The sequence below is a fragment of the Lissotriton vulgaris genome, chromosome 7 (genome assembly GCF_964263255.1).
Source record: "Lissotriton vulgaris chromosome 7, aLisVul1.2, whole genome shotgun sequence".
Lineage (NCBI taxonomy): Eukaryota > Metazoa > Chordata > Amphibia > Caudata > Salamandridae > Lissotriton > Lissotriton vulgaris.
This window is the reverse complement of record NC_141695.1, coordinates 179,224,067-179,245,039: the sequence shown is the minus strand read 5'-3', so window position 1 is coordinate 179,245,039 and position 20,973 is coordinate 179,224,067. Positions and strand designations below refer to the sequence as shown.

The 20,973-nt window shown below is 43.0% G+C and overlaps 1 protein-coding gene across 1 annotated transcript in view; it reads left to right on the top strand.

The window, feature by feature from the left end:
• Window positions 1-20,973, top strand: part of LOC147701135 (uncharacterized) — a 169,011-nt gene that overhangs the window by 49,936 nt on the left and 98,102 nt on the right. Inside the window, exon 3 of the mRNA XM_086929905.1 lies at window positions 9,536-9,577. Within this exon, the coding sequence (XP_086786031.1) occupies window positions 9,536-9,577 (42 nt within the window). The remainder of the gene's footprint in view (window positions 1-9,535; window positions 9,578-20,973) is intronic.

Below are 20,973 nucleotides of genomic sequence, written 5' to 3'. Positions count from 1 at the left end.
CAGCTCAATACGTCTTCGCGGTTGCTAGCCCGTTGGCTAATAGGCCCTCTGAAGACATCTTTGTAAAACTACACAGCTTTCCTGGTTGCTCCGGGCTTGCTCCAGCTTCTCTGTGAAGGAGAAGCTCCCAGACTTGCTGGTCTGAACTAAAGCCAATCTTCCCATCCTGCGTGGATTGCACTTGCCAAGGTTTGTTGGGTCCAATCCGGATCCCGACACCGCCAACAGCTAGATCCATATTAGGACAGCTCGACTCCAGCACCTGGTCATCGTCGACGCCTCCTGGTCCTCGTGGCTGAAGAGACAAGCTTCACCTGATTGCATTTCGACATCGCCTGGTTCCTTCCTGGTCACTGGCTAGTGACCTAGACTCTGTCCCCTCTGATGTCAGGTTCTTCTCGACTGCGATCCGGCCTTGGATCCGCCCGGACACTTTTTCCTGGTCGCCTGCAGCACTTTCTTGCAGCACTCCATAGGAGACAGCGATGAAACCCGACACGAAAGAACACCTATGCACCCGGCTTCCCTGGGTGAGCTAATTCGAGTACTCCAGTTCTCCCATGGATAATAACTATCCAAGTGTCCTAGTTTAACATGGTTTTCCCGTAGTCCTTCTTGAAGTGTCCAAAATCTACTACTTCGTATCTTTTACGTTCCCATTAAAACTCTATGGTAACCTGCGTGTGCGTTTAGACACTACACACACTTCCTATGGGCCTCCTACTTCCAATCCCTTGGTTGCTCAGTGTAGCCCCAGCAATTTCTTAGGCCCTAGACCTACTCACCTTTCCTGAAGTGGTTCTATCGTGGAGAAGTGTGGCTCAGGGGTTAGAGGCGGCAGACCTGGAGCTTGAGTTCGGCCCTGGACCAGGGTTCAATTCCCCGCCTCGGCGGGTCTTGGGCTAAAAAATTCCACGGACTCGATAATTCTCGCTCCGGTGCCATCTCGACTCACGGGTTTACACTCTGCGACTCTGGGCAATAGCTTGCTTAATCTCCACAACGGCCCCTTGCGGTGGGATGCCTGGCTTTCACCTTGTGGATACCCTGCCAGGGTTATCTCACAGGGGAATACCAGGACGGGTTCCCTAAGCAAGCGCGGAGATGCCCCAGGGTAAGTCGTGCGCTATATAAGTTTCATTCATTTCATTTCATTTCATACCACTTATTTAGTATATGGTAAGTGAGGCCCCTAGGGCAGAATTGTATTTGTGCAACTTATAGTATGCTTATTGAGTAACTTGTGCTGTATCTCGAACTGTGACCTCATAAAGAGTGCAGAGGGGTTGTGTTAGTAATAAATACATATATATTTGATATATACCTTGTGTGATGTCCTTTCATTTGGTATTATATATGGTAAAACAGCTGGCTTCACATGCTCTCTGAAGTTTAAGCCTAAGACTGCTTTGTCCATGCTACCACTAGGATAGCTTGTCTATAAGGTTGACTTTACAACCATCACCATAAGGGTTGTTAGGACTGGTGCAAGGTGCCCACTAGAATAGTGGACATCATATACCAGGCCAACTTCTCACACTGCCCTGTTCACTACTCCTCAATCAATCAATCAATCAATCAAAGCATTTATATAGCGCACTACTCACCCGGAGGGTCTCAAGGCGCTAGGGGAGGGGGGGTCCGCTACTGCTCGAACAGCTAGGTCTTGAGCTGCTTCCTGAAGGCAAGGTGGTCCTGGGTCTGGCGGAGGTGGGTCGGGAGGGAGTCCTGTCCCGTTCACTACACCTGCCCCGTTCACTGCTCCTGCCCCGTCCACTGCTCCTGCCCCGTCCACTGCTTCTGCCCCGACCGCTGCTCCTGCCCCATCCACTGCTCCTTGCCCGTTCACTGCTCCTGCCCCGTCCACTGCTCCTGCCCCGTTCACTGCTCCTGCCCCGTCACTGCTCCTGCCCAGTTCACCGCTCCTGCCCAGTTACTGCTCTTGGCCATGCCTAATCACTGCTTCTGCCCCATCACTTCTCCTGCTTCGTCACCTCTCCTGCCCCGTCACCTCTCCTGCCCCGTCACCTCTCCTCTCCTGCCATGTCACGTCACCTGCCCGCCATGTCACCTGCCCGCCATGTCACCTGCCCGTCATGTCACCTGCCCGTCACTTCTTCTGCCCGGTCATTTCTCCAGCCCATCCCTTCTCCAGCCGTCACCTGCCCGTCATGTCACCTGCCCATCATGTCACCTGCCCGTCATGTCACCTGCCCCGTCACTTCTCCTGCCTGGTCACTTCTCCTGCCCTGTTGCCTCTCTTTCCCTGTCACTTCTCATTCCCCGTCACTTCTCCTTCCCAGATACTTCACCTGGCACGTCACTTCTCCTGGCCCGTCACTTTTCCTGCACCGTTGCTTCTGCCTCATTCACTCGTCCTGCCCCGTTCACTGCTCCTGCCCCGTTCACTGCTCCTGCCCCGTTCACTGCTCCTGCCCCGTTCACTGCTCCTGCCCCGTTCACTGCTCCTCCCTCGTTCACTGCTCCCTGTCCGTTCACTGCTCATGTCCGTTCACCGCTCCTGCCCGGTTACCACTCCTGCTCATGCCTAATCACCGCTCCTGCCCCATTACTTTTAATGCTTTATCACTTCTTGTGCCCCGTCACCTCTCCTGCCCTTCACATCACCTGCCTGTCATGTCACGTGCCTGTCACTTCTTGTGCCCAGTCACCTCTCCTGCCCTGTTGCCTCTCCTTCCCAGTAACTTCTCCTGCCCTGTCACCTCTCCTGCCCCATCACTGCTCCTGCCCCATCACTGCTCCTGACCCATCACTGCTCCTGCTCCGTTCACTGCTCCTGTCCTTTCACTGCTCCTGCCCCGTCACCTCTCCTGCTGATCAACTCTCCTGCCACTTCACCTCTCCTGCCCTGTAACCTCTCCTGCCCAGTCACCTCTCCTGCCCAGTCAATTCTCCTGCCCAGTCACCTCTCCTTTCCTGTTGCCTCTTGTGCCCCGTCACTACTCCTGGCCCATAACTTTTCCTGCCTCGTCACATTTCCTGCCCCGTCACCGCTCCTGCCAGTTCACTGCTTCTGACCGTTCACTGCTCCTGCCCGTTCACTGCTCCTGTCCGGTCAGCACTCTTGTCCGATCACCGCTCCAGCCCCATCACTTCTCTTGTCCCATCACTTCTCCTGCCCCGTTCACTGCTCTTGTCTGTTCACTGCCCCTATCCATTCACTGCTCCTTCCCATTCATAATCACCGCTCCTGCCCCTTCACTTCTCCTGCCCCATCATTTCTCCTACCCGTCACCTCTACTTTCCTGTCACCTCTCCTGTCCCATCACTGCTCCTGACACGCAATCTCTCCGGCCCCGCCACTTCTCCTATCCGTTACTTCTCCTGCCCGTCACTTCTCCTGCCCTTTACTTCTCCTGCCCAGTCACATCTCCTGCCCTATTACCTCTCCTTTCCTGTCGCCTCTTCTGTCCTGTCACTGCTCCTGCCCAGTTCACTCTGTGTACAACATTGACAATATACACAAGGTGGCAAATTCCCCACAGTACTCTGTTTAGGGAAAGCTCCTCTGTAATCACTAACTCCAATCTCACTGGCACATGACATGCTAAAGGCAGACGGCGGGTGCATTGTCATTCGAAAGGGGGTAATCAGCCTCAATCGGAGATTAAAGAATTTTCAATCAGAAACTAAAGCATTTTCAATATTATATAGAACAAAGTCATAGTTTTATGAATGTAGTATATTTGGGCCATATGTATCAAGCAAATTCGCATTCGCAAAGGCCGAAATTCGCAGAATTTCGGCCTTTGTGAATGCGAATTTACTAAATGGTATGTATTAAGCAAAATCTGGTGCAAAATAAGGATTCGCAAAATTTGCAATTCCTTATTTTGCAATTGCATTTAAGGAATCGCAAATTTAGCGATTCCTTAAATGCAATGTATGAAGCCAAAAAAGTTTGCAAAATGTCCTTAAGGAATCGCAAATTACCACCACTTCTAGTTGGTGGTAAGTTGCGAATTCCTTAAAAAATGCACATTTATGCTTTTTCAAAGTGCCATGTGATGCACATACATGCCCTTAGGGCATGTATGTGCGCCACATGTGCACCCATGCAAATTTCAGGGGTGAAACAGGGTTTCCGTTGGACACCCCTGTACCCTTGAAATTATTCTCAATTTGCGATTAGCAAATTGCGAATCGCAAATTGAGAATAACTTCCAACTCATTCCTATGGGCCTCCTGGCCCATAGAAATGAATGGGAAAGTATTCCTTAATTGCGATTCGCAATTTGCTAATCGCAATTAAGGAATTTTAAGAAATCGCACAAAAAATGCGATTTTGTACATACATCCCTATTTGCGGTTCTCAAATAGCGATTTCTTGAAAATCGCTATTTGAGAATCGCAAATGGGTATCTTGATACATATGGCCCCTTATCTTTTCCAACCAACAACCTTTGACAAAGCCAATAGTCCTGGCTTGTTGTAGGTGTAATGTTACTTGTTGTATTATATATGTGGATGAAATAACAGAAGCAGCAAAATACAAGTCGGGCAGCACATTACGCTGGGCACATATTTTTAGCATAAATGTTTTCAGCCACATCCTTAATTATATCGGCCTCGTCCCTTTGAGAGCCCCCCAGTTTTTTCATCCCACTTAAAGCCCTGCCCCAATTGTGCTGTGAGTGATGGAAGGTCATGAAAAGTTGGTTGTATGGGTGTCAAAGGGGATCATATTGTCAGAGCCACTGTAGTGTCACAACGAGAGATTCCCCAGCACACAGGCCCTTTACGAGGAGATACAATGCTATACTGATCTGCGCTGCTTAACGATTTCAATCAGATCTGCAGCCATTGCAGTATCAGACAAACAAAGTCAGCATAGAGGGAACTGAGACAACTAGTTTTTTTCAGTATCTTTTGATTGTACTGGGTTGCCTTCTTGAGGAACAGTGCAAAACATTTCAGTGCATCAGTGAAAAAAAAAATTAATTAACCCTATTCACAGATAAGGCATTTCTTTCAGGCCTTCTCACATAACATGGCACAATCATTGTATTGTATTGTAATTGCATTTATATGGTGCCTACTACCCCCAACGAGGCGTTGCAGCGCTCTTTCAGGGAAGGCTCCTCTGTAATCACTAACTCCAATCTCAGTGGCATATGACATGCGAATGGCAGACGACGGGCGCATTGTCATTCGAAAGGGGGTCATCAGCCTTAGTCGGAATGACAATGGGCCTGCCCTCCGCCTGTGCGAGCTCAGGGAGGGGCTGCTGCAGCGTCTGGAGTCAAAGAGAAGTGCAAGCAGCCCCTGAAAGCTGACATTTTTTTAAAATAGTTTTTATTAAGTAGAACTATTCTTGCTGTCCAGGGATGCGTTTTTGAAACTAAGAAGTAGGGGAACGGATTGGAATAATTTCTAGAAGTAGGGGCACGCCGTGCCCTTCCGTCCCCGCCCACTTCTACCACTGGTAGAAAATGACATGCCCGAATAGCAAGCACTTAATAAAGATAAATAGGCAGAGCTCAGAGTCCCTGAAGCAGGCACCATGCTCAACTTCAAACTTTTAAAACTAAAATGTAAACTGAGCGCGGTGTCCCTAAAGCGGGCACTGATCTCAGCATTCACATACAACAAAGAAAGCAGTCGCCATTGTCAATGAAGTAAATAGTGCTCACGCACTAGATTAAGCAAGCTGTGTTAGGAGCTAAGTAAAAGGTCCAGTCGTTATCGGCAGTAACCAAACCCGTTGTTATGGGCAGTAACAAATGGAGACTGGGCGGTACCAAGGTGGGACGAACAAGCCTCATAATGAATCGGAACCCAGCATTTATGAAGGACAGTGCCAGAAGCAAATTACAAATATGGGAGGAGAGTGTGCGATGCTTCCAAAGCTGCAAAATTACTCGCAGTGCAAGCAGTGCATGTTTGCTGCCGCTAGACTTGACCTAAAAACCATCAAGGTTTAGGGTCCCAGGGCCTGGTCCTCTGGCCAAACCCCCACTGAGTATGGCCAAAGGCTGTGTGCAGCTTGTGGTTGACTGCATGTGGGTGGTTGGCCACAAGGCATGTCAGCATACCCTCTCCTCTTCAATATACCGCAGAACCCCGAGGGATGGAGTCTCTGGGGTTCAAATAGGTCAGGGAGGGGGGGCTTTTAACCCTCTTCAATGTAGTGCCGGGTTCCAAAGGCTGGGGTCCCAAGAGCCAAAATTAGCCCAGGGAGGGGGGTTGCATATTCCCTACCCCTTCAAAACGCTGCCTGGCCAAAGAAGGATGAGATCCCCAGGACCATAATTGGCGCGGACACGGAGGCTGCATGTCCCTTTCCGTATTTAATATACCGCTGAGCTTTACAGCCAACCCACTACAGTGCACCATATTAAATACCCTAGAAATTCACTGAAAAATACAAAGGTTAAATTAGCATTAAAGTTAGATTAATTTGTCAGCTCCAACATTAACATTGTGAATTTAAAAAAAACATACAATATAATGTTAGTCCAAGTATCCTATATTATGATATAACATTTAAGTGGATTTATCCAAAAATCTAAACGCCAGAACATTAACTTCCCCTCATCTCCCCTCACCTTCTGCCGAGTCAGTCAGAATCTGCACAGGGGATCTTATTCATTTTATTTTATTATTAATTTATCAGGCATGCTCAGTGTGACAAATGAGGCTGCCTACCCTCCATACTGCCTGGGCTCCTCGTCGCTCTACCACCCTCCACTGTCCTCGCTCCGTTAAGAGGGATTCCACCGCTCTGCAATAGGAACAGGACACAAGCTTTCCATGGGTAGGTGCCTCACTGAACCTGACTGCCCTCCATGTGATTGATGAGGCTACCTGCCCTCCATCCTGCTTGGGCTCCTTATCACCCTCCTACCAACTGCGGTCATGGCACCTCTGTGAGGGATTGCACTGCTTGGCCCTAGGAAGGGGGCTAAGGTTTTCCATGGAGCAGTTACTTCTCATCACTGAACCATCGCATGGGCGCTGTGCCTCAGAACCATAGCATCGACTCTACCACCGGATTGCTAAACCGCCATGCTCTCTTTTTCTGTTGCAGTTTGCCACTAATAGGACCTGACACCATCCGAACACGGATCCCGCTTCGCTCACAAGGGCCCACATGCATTAAGGTATTTAGGAGTCGCAAACGGTGCGAATCTGTAAATTCGGCCGTTTGTGATTCCTAAATATCTTTTTTGGATGCATCAAACATTTTTGGGAAAATCGCTATTTTTAGCGAATTCCAAAAATGCGATTGCTTTTAAGGAATCGCAAATTTGCGATTCCTTAAAAGCAATGCATGATGGCATTTTAAATTGCGAATTCGCAATTAGGGGGTGCAAATTACCACGAGGTTGAACCTCGTGGTAATTTGCGGAAAAGTTTAAAAATGCTCAAAATTGCATTTTAAACACTGTAATGTTACAGACACACATTTGTGTGAAACATGCACTTAAAAATGCATTTCAGGGGTGCAGGGGGGGTCATTTTGACCCCTCCGCACCTACGTAATGCATGAACATTTAGCGAATCGCAAAAAGAAATTCGCAAAATGTCAATGCCTTCCCATTGATTCCTGTGGGCCTTTTGGCCCATAGGAATCAATGGGAATTGCGAAATCGCAATTTAGAATTTGCATAATCCTTGCGATTCAGTAAAAGTTGCGATTTTCACCGAATCGCAAAAATGATGCGAATAAATTTATGCATCCCATTTTGCGATTCCTTATTTGCGATTCCCTATTTTTCGCAAATAAGGAATCGCAAAATGTCCCGTTGATGCATGTGGCCCTAAAAGAACAACCTCTTGCCTCCGACGCGGACCATCGCCGCAGAGCTTAAATCATCTGACCACGGATTCCGACATGCACCTTTATCCTTAAAGGGTACTTATCTTCACTTGATTTCCTGACACGGACCTGAATCGTGCGGATCTCCCTACCTTGGCGGGACTCTACAACCTAACACGGGCCTACCTTTTGCAAGTACCACTACTTTACCTTGGCAAGATTACATCACCCTTAATTCGCCCTGAAGAAGACCATGTTTGGGTGAACTCTTCGGCTGTGCAAATATAAAAACCCAGCATTCCTACAATAAAGACACACTAAGGCTACAAATGAGGATGTGGACTAACTTCTTCAATACAGTGACCCTGTAACTTACTATCTATACATGTTGCCTCTCATGCCTCCATATGAGGTCCTTTGAATGAGTCTGGGAAAGAGCAAACCCATAACATTCCCTCAACCCACACGCAGTGCACAACATACGCCTTGTTGGACCTTTGTACTACTTCTAGATTTAAATATTATCACAGCAAGTTCTTGAGTAGAACCTTGCATATGTATGTAACTGCTATTTCTATAGTGTGAACATAGCCTAGATGCGGCAGTGCACTTTAGAGGGTCACAGGCGGCGATACGCTCATGGAGTGATTGGAGGAATGGCTTCGTTGATTGAGCAGAAGTGGACTGTTACTGCATCATTAAAAAGTTGTGATTCAGCCCCATCCTAAGTTGTAGTGTGGCTGGGGATGTACCGAATGATAAGGGAATGTTGATCCAAATCCATAAAAAAATCTGCTACTTTGTTTTTAATTTTGTACATTTTCCCACTAAGCTGTCTGGGCTACATGTGCACCGACTGACTCCAGAGGTAGCGATTTAGTCAACCAAATAGGCAGGGATGTCAGTGACAAAGATATTTAAGGATTATATATCTGGGCTTGAAGATAGTGTGAGCTGGGAGAGTCAGAGGTGTGTGGTTTTACTTCTACAGGCCCTTGATGAGGAACGCTGCAATGTGTAGGATGCTCTTAAAGGACACATGTGAGGCAGTGGAGCTTGGCATTGATGTCACACAGATGCAAAAGTACAAGGGTTTGGAGTCCCAAAGTCACTTCCTGAGAGATACTACCACCTTATTTCTGTCCCTTCAATAGCTTTGACCTTTGAAATCGAATATTTTGCTGTTGGAATTTTCAAGGTATAACCCCTTAACCTCATGCGCGCTAGCAGAATTCCGCTCGCACGCTGAGATTTTCTAAAACGCATGTTACGTGACAAGCTGGGCTCGTCATCAGCGTGCGAGGAGGCTACGCCATGACGAGTCCAGCTCGTCATCAGCGTGGAAGGGGTTAATTAGGTCAAAACCTGATTTCGGGACTTTACCAACGATTGTGAATGAGAATTTGAGAGAGGAGTAACTATGATTAATTTTAGTTTATGGTAAACTCTTTGGCGAAAAAAAGAATGTACAGACCTTTATGCAATTCACATGACTACCTAGTAATTCGAAGTATTTTAGACATAATACACAAAAACTAGATTAAACCTGGACTGTCTTATTCCTGACATGAGGGACAACTCTGAGGAGGACACATAAAACACCAATACTTATTGGCAAATCTCACTCTTGTGAAAAGTACTTTTAAGCATTGCTTGACAGTATAACTTGAAGATCAATAGCACAAATGGCCTACTATGTTTTTCCAATTTTACCAGCAATCAATTGAAAATGCTATTTATGCTCTGTTACAGACCCGTCCGATGCACCAGAAATTTTCATAAACAAAACACAAGGTAAGGTATTGACATGCTTCCTGTGATAATGATTACATACTATATAACATCTATTTTTGAGTAATGGAGCTATTTGTAACACTATGTTTTTTCCCAGTAGATCTTTCTTAGGTTCTCTTACAAAACGCAGAAAGCATATATATGTTATATGTCACATTTGAATCTATCCTTGCTTAATACAAAAAACTGTACACCTGTATATATACTGGGGGAACATCCTTTTCAACGCGGATGTTACCCCGCAGTGCTTTTACGACTCGTCCTTTACAACGCAAGTCATAACCACGACTTGCGCTGGAGGGCGCTAAAGGATAAAGAATAGTATATTTACTATTCCAACACCTTCCCTACTATCCACGGGGACTGGTGTTAGAATAGTAAGTTATACTAATGTTACATTTCTACAATTTTCATAGTTTTCTAGACTTGTGCATCATTCAAGTCTCCCACTGGTTCAGCGCGTTAGACTTGCTGTCTAAATTCCATGACGCGGAGCTGCCAGCTGAACAAGCATTCCTGTTGCCTGGAAACGTGAACGCGGAGCTGCCAGCTGAACAAGCATTCCTGTTGCCTGGAAACGTGAACGCCGAGCGGAGTTTAACAAATCGAGCGTGAACACGTCAACGCTTCCCAGCAACCAAGCTCTGTTTACAACGCGTCATCTCCTGACAACGCCTGCTGTGTTTTGAATGCGTCAGCGCCTGACTACGCGTGCATTGAAGGAACACGTCATTCAAGAATCCTTACAACGTATCTCTTCACAACACACGCAGCGTGAGTAGCGTCCCACGTCACGCTGCGTGCAACGAGCGGCCATTTTGTTTCTTGTCAAACTTTCAGTATCCTAGCAACCCTCGTATTTCTTTCGACTTGCCGATCGAGGACGAAGCATTTAAATTTTCTGGCAAATACCACCAGTTTTATACTAAGAAACATACTCCTTGCTGATAACCACTGCTCTGTGGTATTTACAACATTTTCTTAAACGTTTCTTTCTACAATTAACAAACATTTTTTTTATTATTATTCTGGGCACTGTATTATTATCGTTACAGTCTATTACCTTGTATTTGCTTGCATATTTCGTTTTGTTTACAGGTCTTGCCCATTATTTAGTACAATTCATTCAAGATACTCTTTTACATGTGATATTCCAGTGCATTTTATACTTGATATTTTCTGCATTTCTTAATTTTCTCCCCTGCTTATTTCATTGTCATTGAGTTATTGAATATGCAATTTGACCCTCCTGCTAAGTTTCTTCAAGTTAAGGGTGATCCTCCCTTGCCTTGAGCAAGATGGAAAGAAGAGTTCTTCAATTATATGAAGGCTATTGATGGGGAGCGAATGGGGGCAGAGAGGAAGAAAAGTATTTTATTACATTGTCTTGGCTCAGAAGGGCAGGACATTTTTAGAACTTTGCCTATTATTGTGCTACCTTCTGGCAGTGGTGATAATCTTAATGTTTACTCGGAAGCACTTGCCAGATTGGAAAAAAGATTTAAACCCACTGCAAATATTGCCCTTAATCGTTTCAAATTTTATACCAGTGCACAGAAACAGGATGAATCATTTGATGATTTTCTCACTGCTTTGAGAGCGTTAACTTTACGCTGTAATTTTGGCACAATGGCAGATGAAATGATTCGTGACCAAATTATTGTTCACGTCAAAAACAAAAAAGTCCAAGATAAATTGTGGTGTTTAGGTGATCCTACCCTTGAGGAAAGTATTGCTATTGCTAAGTCTACAGAAATGTCTGAAAAATTGATGAATATTGTAGAGAAACAAAGTACCAATCCTAGTAAAAGTAGTGTTGAAGAAGAAGTATGCCTTATTAAGCCTAAAAATGAGGGAAAGAATTTCAGTACTACACATTTAAGTACAAAGAATGTGTGAATTAGTAACTTCAGGAAACCTGATTTTAACAACAGTTCAGTTTCTTGTTTCAGATGTGGAAGTAGATCTCACATTGCTTCTTTCCAAGCTTGTCCTGCTCTTAATAGGACCTGCAATATATGTGGCAAAATGGGTCATTTTGGGAATGTATGTAGGGAAAGACGTTTCAATACTCAAGGGCGAACAGGACTTCCACGTCCTATTTCCAATTTTTCTACTCCTGCAAAGGTTTCCTCTGTTAATGATGCTGAGATCTCTACACAAGAGCTCAATAGAGGCTATGTTGTCTCTATCATTCAAAGTAGTACTGTTGTTTCTATTGAAAAAAAATCACCTAAGTGCATGTTTAACATTTTAGGTATTGAAATAGAATTGATGGTGGATTCTGGATCCCCATGGACCATTATCACAAAGCAATATTTTGATGAAAAGTTACAGAATGTATGTGATTTATCTAAATTACAACCATCTGAAATCCTAGCAGAAAGTTTTAATGGAGGGAATATTTCAATTGAAGGATTTTTGTGTGTTCCTCTAGCTTTCAGAGGTAGATTAGCCCACATCAAATTATATATTGCTATTAAGGGTGTGAATGTTCTAGGGTGGCAAGATCAGTGGGAACTTGGCATCAAGTTAAATCCACGAGCCAAAGATCCTATTGAGCTTTGCAGTGATCAAGAGATGATTAATTCCATTACTGATGGGGAGGAGGATGTTACCTCATTGTGGAGCAGTAAATTTGACAAAGTATTTTGTGATCAACTAGGAAAGTTGAAAGGGTTTGCACACAAAATAGTACTAAAGGATGGAGCTATTCCGGTTAAGCAAAAATTAAGAGGTGTACCTATCAATGTCAGGTCCGAGTTAAAAGATATGCTGGATGACTTATTGAAAGATGACATCATTGAACCCATAGAGTCTTCAGAATGGGTTTCGCCCATAGTTCTTGTATGGAAACCGGATCAAAAGTTGAGAGTCTGTATTGATTTGAGGGCTCTTAATTCGAATATTGTCATAGATTGCCATCCGCTTCCAAATATTAATGAGCTTGTTTCCTTATTTGATGGTGCGCAGATCTTTTCTACTTTAGATCTTAGGTCAGCGTACCACCAAATAGAGTTGACAGAAGATTCTAAAAAATTCACTGCTTTTATTACTCCCATGGGTCTCTTCCAATACAAGAGAATGCCTTTTGGTTTGGCTTCAGCCGCTTCCGTTTTCCACCGTGTAATGTTTCAAATATTCAGAGATCTTGATTCATGTGTTAAATGCTTTCAAGATGACATTCTAATTTTTTCCAAAAATGTTGTGGAACATTCTGTACATCTAGATGAAGTATGTTCCAGATTACAAAACCATGGTCTTACCCTTAAAGCACATAAGTGCAATTTGTTCAAGAAGTCGGTAGAGTATTTGGGACACACTCTGTCAGGGGAAGGTTTGATCCCAAAGAAATCTAATGTTGAGGCAATTCTCAATGCCCCAGCTCCCAATAATAAGGAACAGCTTTTGTCCTTTTCGGGAATGTGCGAGTACTACAGCAAATTTGTTGCTAACTTTGCCACAAAAATGGAGCCTTTAAGGAAGCTGTTGAGGCAGAAGAATGAGTTTGTTTGGACCATAGAGCAAGAAAAGGCTTTTACAGAAATAAAAAAAGATATTGTAAATTCTCCAACTTTAGGACCTTTTAGAATGGGCAAAAAGTGTATCATCACTACGGATGCGAGTTTGTATGGTTTGGGGTGTGTGTTGTCTCAGACAGATGTTGTGTCAGAGTGGAATGTTGCTTTCTCATCTAGGACCTTGAGTGAGACAGAACGCAGGTATGCTGTGTAGAGCGTGAATTACTTTCATGTGTGTGGGCAATTGAACACTATAGGATCTACATTTGGGGAAGCAAGTTTGTGTTAAGAACTGATCACAAGCCTCTTGTTCATATTCTTTCAGTGGGAGGAGGATGGAACTCAACTGCGAGAATTGCGCGACTTACATCTAGATTACAGGAGTATAGTTTCACAGTAGAGTATATACCAGGAAAAAATAATGTTACAGCCGATTGTCTATCACGTCTTCCATGTCTTAGTGTAGTTGATGGTACTTCTGGGTGTAAGGATGTTGATTTTGTCTCTGGATTGCAGGATTATGTTGGTACCCAATATCAAGATATCACTGAACAATTTTGGCTTAATTGTCAAGAGAAGGATGATAGGATGAATACTTTAAGGAAATATTTGTTGGAAGGTTGGCCCAACAAAGCCAATGTCAGAGAGGATTTAGTACCTTTTTTTAATGTTGCGGATGAATTGTTTTGCGAAGGGAACTTTGTTTTTAAAGGTGACAAGTGTATCCCACCTGTTGGTGTTCAGGACCTGATACTCAAATTAGCTCACAAGACCCATCCGGGAATTTCTGCTATGAAGCGCCTTATTAGGTTAAACTTTTGGTGGCCAGGTTTGGACAGATTTGTGGATCGTGTTGTCAGAGAATGCAATGAGTGTTGTGACAAGGATAAAATGTTGAAAGTTGTTGTTCCTCCCCTTAAGTCAGTAGTCTGGCCTGAATTTCCGTGGAAAAAAATCGCTTTTGACATCTCTGGCCCGTTCAGTATGTTACCTGAGTCTTCTCGTTTTGCCTTAGTCATTATTGATTATCATTCTAAATGGCCAGAGGTAAAGTTTGTTTCCAAAATTACTTCTGAAGTCATTATTATGTTTTTCCAGGAAGTGTTTTCTAGAGAGGGTTGTCCCTCCGTTTTGGTATCAGACAACGGTGTTCAATTGGTCTCGTCAGAGATGCAGTCATTTTTACAATCCTGTAATATTAAACATGTCAGAACTTCTCTCTATGAACCGCACGAGAATGGTCAGGTTGAGCGTTTCAATCGTGTGTTAAAAATTTTTGTTATTGACTCCATCAAGGAAAAGGGTAACTGGTTAAATGCTCTCAGAGAGAAACTTTGGAACTATCGTATAACTCCCCATACCACTACTGAAGTTAGTCCATTTAAATTACTTAAGGGAAGAGATCCAGCATCGGTCATTTGCCCTTGGTGGTTCAAAGAGAAGTGCAAAGGTTTTGGTGAAGATACTGTTGATGTTAAGAGTCTTGCGGACAGAGTTTTATGCAAACAAAAGAAATCGGCTGAATGGTATAACAGGAGGTGGAAAGCAAGAGAGCATGGTTTGGCTGTTGGGGATTGGGTCAAGATCATGAGACCTTCTTTTATTAGCAAGGGCACGAGCAAATATAGCAGACCTATCCAGATCAAAAATGTTTTTAACAACACTGTTATCACGCAAGATGGAAAGGTCTGGAATGTGAGCAAAGTTGCAAAGTGCCCTGTCCAATATGATGTGAATACTCATGATGTGCCTCTTTCTCGTTTTGTGCTCCCTTCTGACACTATTGCCTCTAGGGTCAAGGAGGATTCCCGTTCTCGTAAGAAACCCATGTCTTTACGGGACTTTGTATGACATATTTCTTTTGTTAACCTTTCAATTTTGTACATATGTTTTTCCTTGTTTTCCTTAGGGGGGGGATGTGTTACATCCTGCACTGTATACATGTATTTATCTTACTTCCCCTTTAATGGCATGAGCCTTTCTCCTTGATGTTCTGGTTCTCAGAACTTTCCTAGTGATGCATTCTGCATCTCAATGTCAGTTGTACTTGGACTTGAAGCTGTCTACATGATGCTGTGCTGCTCAATAAACCTACTTGGATTTTAACCTGTTTCCTGGATTATTACAACTATTTACTATCCGCGCCCAACAACGCAAGTCGTTGTAACGACTTTCGTTGTTAAAGACGCATTGTAATGGCACGCGTTGTATCGTCATACATCCATATACCGTTACTGCATGCACTCAAACCTATAGGGAGTAATATATAGTCTAAACCTTTGCTTACACTTACACCATATCACAACAGCATGAGTTCTAATATCACCACATTGCAGTCCCACGTCAAGTCCAGAAATTGTGGCCGGTGGCACCCCTTCCTCCTTACGATTTCTACGCGCTTCGATGCCCTTCAATTCTCATGCCTCCTCTTCTATCTCCCCTGTACTTTGGTCACCTTAAAAACCACGCCCCCATAATGTACGTTGAGAAGGTCAGACATCAGAGTTTGCCTCTATTTTCTCCAAATCCCAGTCCCAGTAAGTGTAACGTATGCCTGACCCGCCTGTGGACTGGGACTACATAATGTGTGGATTTCAGAGTGTGCCCATTTTTGTACAACCCTCTTCCAGGTCAAACTTGACAGCGCTGACACCACCTTCTATGGTATGGCAGCACATATGTTAGCCAGCACAAGGGCCAATTCTTCAAAAGTACGCACATGTTTAGCATTCCTAGAATGAACCCTCCAACCCAAGAGACAGCATCTCCTTACATTTTCTTCCATGTACGCACTTCATCTAAAAAAAATGCGAGATCTCAGGCCGTCACCATACCATGTGTTTAAGGTCTGCCTCAACTTCTGCACATCTTGGGCATGCAGTTAATGCTCCGAGGTACATGTTCCCTATCCATTTCAGTGTCAAGTGAGTTTGGTGTATATAATTAAAGTGGGTGTATTTTTCAAACTTTATTCAGGAACATACTGTAAAAGTTACAGATAATATATAGAGTAGGACAATATGTAATACGCAGTGACAATGTTATGTATGCATATATAACTTTAAAATACATAAAAAGTAGTTCCTTCCAGCCAAATTAAAAGATTGTGAGGCAGAAACTATAGGCCTCTCCAAATGGTTTCAAAGTAGCACAACACATCAACTACCACACAGACACAGGATCAAAGGCGAGGACATTTCTTTTAAATATCAAACATTTTAACGATGTATGCAAATTCTATGTATTTTACCGTTCATGCTCTCAAGCTCTACCTTCTACAGAGAATCATCTACTTTCCCAGCAAGAGCATCATAAACACTGTTTTATAATCAAAAGGACACACAGATTTATTATAGTACTTGAATGTGCTTATGAAAGCTGCTTTTTGTCCACCAAAGCACAAGCTGACTGAATAGCACACAATAAGGGCCTTTTTACGATGTTGGAAGGACGTGAGTCTTGCCGACGCAGCTGCAGAATCGGGACCCACCAACCTCTGGTCGATAGTCCCAACCGCAACATTACAATGGCGTGGTTGCATACTGCCATTTCTCCATGAAGCTTATGCTGCTTACCGTAAACCTGCCGTAGCACAATCTACCATAGAGAAATGGGAGAATCTATTCATCATCAAGGTGCCTGCCACACAGTGCAGGGATCAACATTGGGGCACCATAGGCCCCACCCGTAGAGTGAAGGGGTCCCTGTTAGCGGCCCCTATTGTTGCTTTCTGACAGGCTTTCCATGTCGGAAAGCCCAACACGGAAAGCCTGTCAGAAACCGACATCATAATGCTTACAGCGGAAACGCCGTCCATAGGCATTACGAGCAGGCCTCCAACTGGCTGACAGATGCCTTGAGCCAGTCGGAATCCAGCCGGCATGACCAGGCGGTTTCACTTTCGACCCCCTCACCATAATGCAGCAGTCGAAAGTGAAACCTGCAATGAGACCCGGAAAGCCTCCGTCCTGCAGTCGGAGGTTTTTCAGGTCTCATCGTAATGAGGCCCTAAATCCTCTTTGGTCAGACACTTTCCAAATTAATTGTGAACCAAAAAAATTACTTTCTTTTGGCATGCATTTGCATTTCTCTGTGATAAAGTCAGCCATGTCTCTTTCAAACTCTCGAGCGCTGTCTGCATAACTTCATTTTGCTCTGTTGCCATTTACTAATGTCTATTACCAAAGTATATTGCCTGTCTAGAAAAAGGGAAAAATAGATCATGTTACACGTCTTTTATAGAAAAACGCTACTGACTGAAGCCACATCAAAGGATAGATACTTGATCTGAGAGATGCCCTCCATAGTTATGAATGAGGGTTAAAGTTTGGAAGATAGGCGTAGTCACACTTAATGGACTACTGATGTCAATCAAGATTTTTTAAATACTTTGCACTGTTGAGAATAAATGTATTCTTTGTGGACAGTGACCCGCACCCTCCAACAATATTTTGCTCCACACAGATTCTTAACCTTTTGGGTGATTACAACCGGAGAAACCCCTTCCATCCCCCAATCACCCCTTCCATCGCCATGACACACACTCTCCTTAACTTATACTTTATACACACCAACCATGCTTAAGCATTCCAACCTTCTTCTTGAACACACTTTCTCCAATGCTAGGGCCTTCTCCTAAATAAAATTATTTCATCACTAGGGCCTACACAGGTGGCAATAGATGCAAAATAATTTGCTAATTTTTGTGATGCACAAATGGACTCCGAATTACACATATATACATTTCTTGTTATCTCTCAACCATTTAAGGCTATCATCACCTTCACATCTCCAAAAGTATTGATTTCTTCTCATTCCAGGATAAATATCTATTTATGAAACAAACGTCTTGTCCCAATGTGGCTTCAATTGTCTCAGAATGATGGTATTACTCAGAATCTGAGACCACCATTAGCATTAGACTCTAACCATTAACAGAATATTTTTTTTGTTATTATTAATAGTAATAGTACTAGTGGATGTAATAATAATTATAATAATAGTGATCATAATCATAATAGTAATGATTAGTAATATTATTATTACTATTAATATCATCATCAGTGTTATTATTATCATTATTATCATGTGTTTCATTACTACTAATAATACTAATAATAAGCATGATAATAATAATAATAACAATACTAGTAATCATAATCATTATAGTAATGCTTAGTAAGATTATTAGTATTAGTATCATTATCAGTGTTATTGTGATCATTATTATTGTGTGTTTTATTACTACTACTACTACTAATAATAATAATAATAATAATACACATAATAAATACTATTAATAATAACACATATAATAATAATAATAATAATAATAGCAGTAGTAATAATAATAATAATAATAATAATAATATTAATAGATAGATAGATAGATATGAATGATAACAATAATAGTAATAGTAGTAGTTATTAGCAATAACATTAATAATGGTATTTTGATTATTAATATAATAAGAATCAATATTAATAATAATAAGAAGAAGAAGATGGAGAAGAAAAAGAAGAAGAAGAAGAGGAAGAAGAAGAAGAATCCAAATCAACGTTAGTTTTAAGTTTGTGCTTCTGTTTCGCCTTTCTCTGACACAGGATACTTTGCTGATAGTTACTTCCTAATTTATCTTGTCTCAACAAGCTACATATATGTTACTCCTTATTAATTGCATTTGATAGATTCTGCTCCATGGCATCTACAAGGATAGAGTTTAGTTTAATTTCTTATAAGTGCTATATTTGACCTTTCATTTACTTCAGAGTGCTAAAAAACAGCCTTTGAATCCTTTCCCTATATTCACACCTTGTTTAACTAAAACATGATTTTTGTCTTCTTTTACATTTCCGTGCACTTTCACTCCAACTGTGGGTAGCCATTGCCATTCAAAAGCTTTATTTCGGTACATTGACCATAAAAGCACAAATAAAATTACAATACTTTAAAACCCTCATTAAAAATTAGATAAAAAACATTGATACAAATTTTAAACATAAGATCGCCCTACCGCATAAACATCGATCATAAAGTGCAAATGCAAATAAGTATAAATAGTTTTGACGACCATAACAATAACCCAAGGCACATATAATTAAAGCAAATTATTAAAATACGGCTAAAAAACTGCTTTTTTGCTAGCCCTACAATTGTGTGTGTACAGTCATGAACCATTTAATTATAAGGGAAACTCTTTTTGTATCTAAAGATAGACAAATTGGATATTACTAGGTCCAATCTAAGGAGGATCAGGCTCTAAGAACTTCCTAAGTATACACCACATAGAAAATAGAAATCTTGAGACTGAATAAACAAATGGGAGATGCAACTCCGTTTTGAGTATCATAAACGCCTCACTAAAATGTCTAGTGCCCATATTCTTGCAAACTTGGACTAACTAGAGTCGCCTGGGTGTCCTGTAGGAGTGGCAATGGAAAAGAACGTGCACCTTGGTTTCCTCCACCTCTCCGCAGGCGGGACATTCCATCATGTCACAGTCCCCCCCCCCCCCCATTTTTTAACAAAGGAGCGCAGGGGAAGAACCCCATATCTAAATTGTAAGAACAATTTTTTGGCTAACGCTGGTTGGATACTATCCAGAATAGTCTTGGTCTGATAAAAACTTGTAAATGTTAAAAAGTCGCTAGTCAAATGACCCAACGAGCCATTACTCAATAAAGTGGACAGCCTATGTTCCCTATAAGACTCAACCAAGACTTTCCTAGAAATACATTGTGATGCAATTAAGGGTTCAGTCCAGAGGTTCTCCCGTCCCAATTCCACACATAGGTTCTTCAGATGCCTCAGCCAAGGTATCTTACCCACTCCATTCAGCCCCAGTATCTCAGTGAGTTCCTCTCTATACGGGGCTAGCTCGGGGGTACTCCATAGGCGTCGCCAGAAGGTTAGGGGTCTTAATGCTGCTTCCTCACAGATGGACCTGACACCCAAGTCCAATCTCAATGGGATTAGGGGTGTGCTTATTGGCAGGCTAAAGAGCTGTCTAATGAACTTGTTCTCTGTGCGTTCCAGGGTTAGTGGTGCATAATGGCCCAAAATTTCAGCACCGTAAAGTGCAGCACTTCTTGCCTGTGCCCTGTATACTTCCATGGGCGGTAGAGCGTGTTTTCATGAAGCATTACTAAAAAAAATGTGTTTGCCTCCCGAGATCTGGACTAGTTTCAAGTTAGCCTTGCTAGTTTGGACTCCCCAGTCCATTTTCTCAGTCAAGGTAATACCAAGATTATCGAAAACAACAACTCTTTCCAATGGTTCGTCAATCAGAATAGGGTTCTGACGTGAGCTTTTACCTCCATTGAATACCATGTATTTGGTCTTTTGGAGATTAATCTCCAGGCCAGATGCCTGAAATTGTCGAGTGTCCTCTGAATTCCCATATGGGACTTCACGAGCAATAGCGTGTCCTCCGCAAACATCAGGGCTGGTACTCTACGCCCTGCCAACATGGGGGCATCAATATTTAGTCCTTTGTTGAGGACGTCAATTAAACCATTCACAAATAAGGAAAAAAGAGTTGGGGCAAGGACGCAACCCTGTCGAACCCCACATTCTACTGGATTGGGGGAAGTTAGATTGCCATGCTTTCCATGTCTGATTTGTGCATAATTGCCCTCATGCAGACGTGCGATCATATGGCAAAGATACTCCGGGACCCCCATCTCCAAAAGGATCAACCACAACTTGTCCCTGGTAACCAAGTCGAATGCAAATTTCAGATCTACAAAGATCAGGTATAGAGTGCCACCCTCTATACTCACGTTCTTCCAATGAATCATTTGAAGTCTGAATATCTGATTGACTGTGGACACCCTTGATCTAAAGCCTGCTTAGAGGGGTGTTAGGATGTTAAA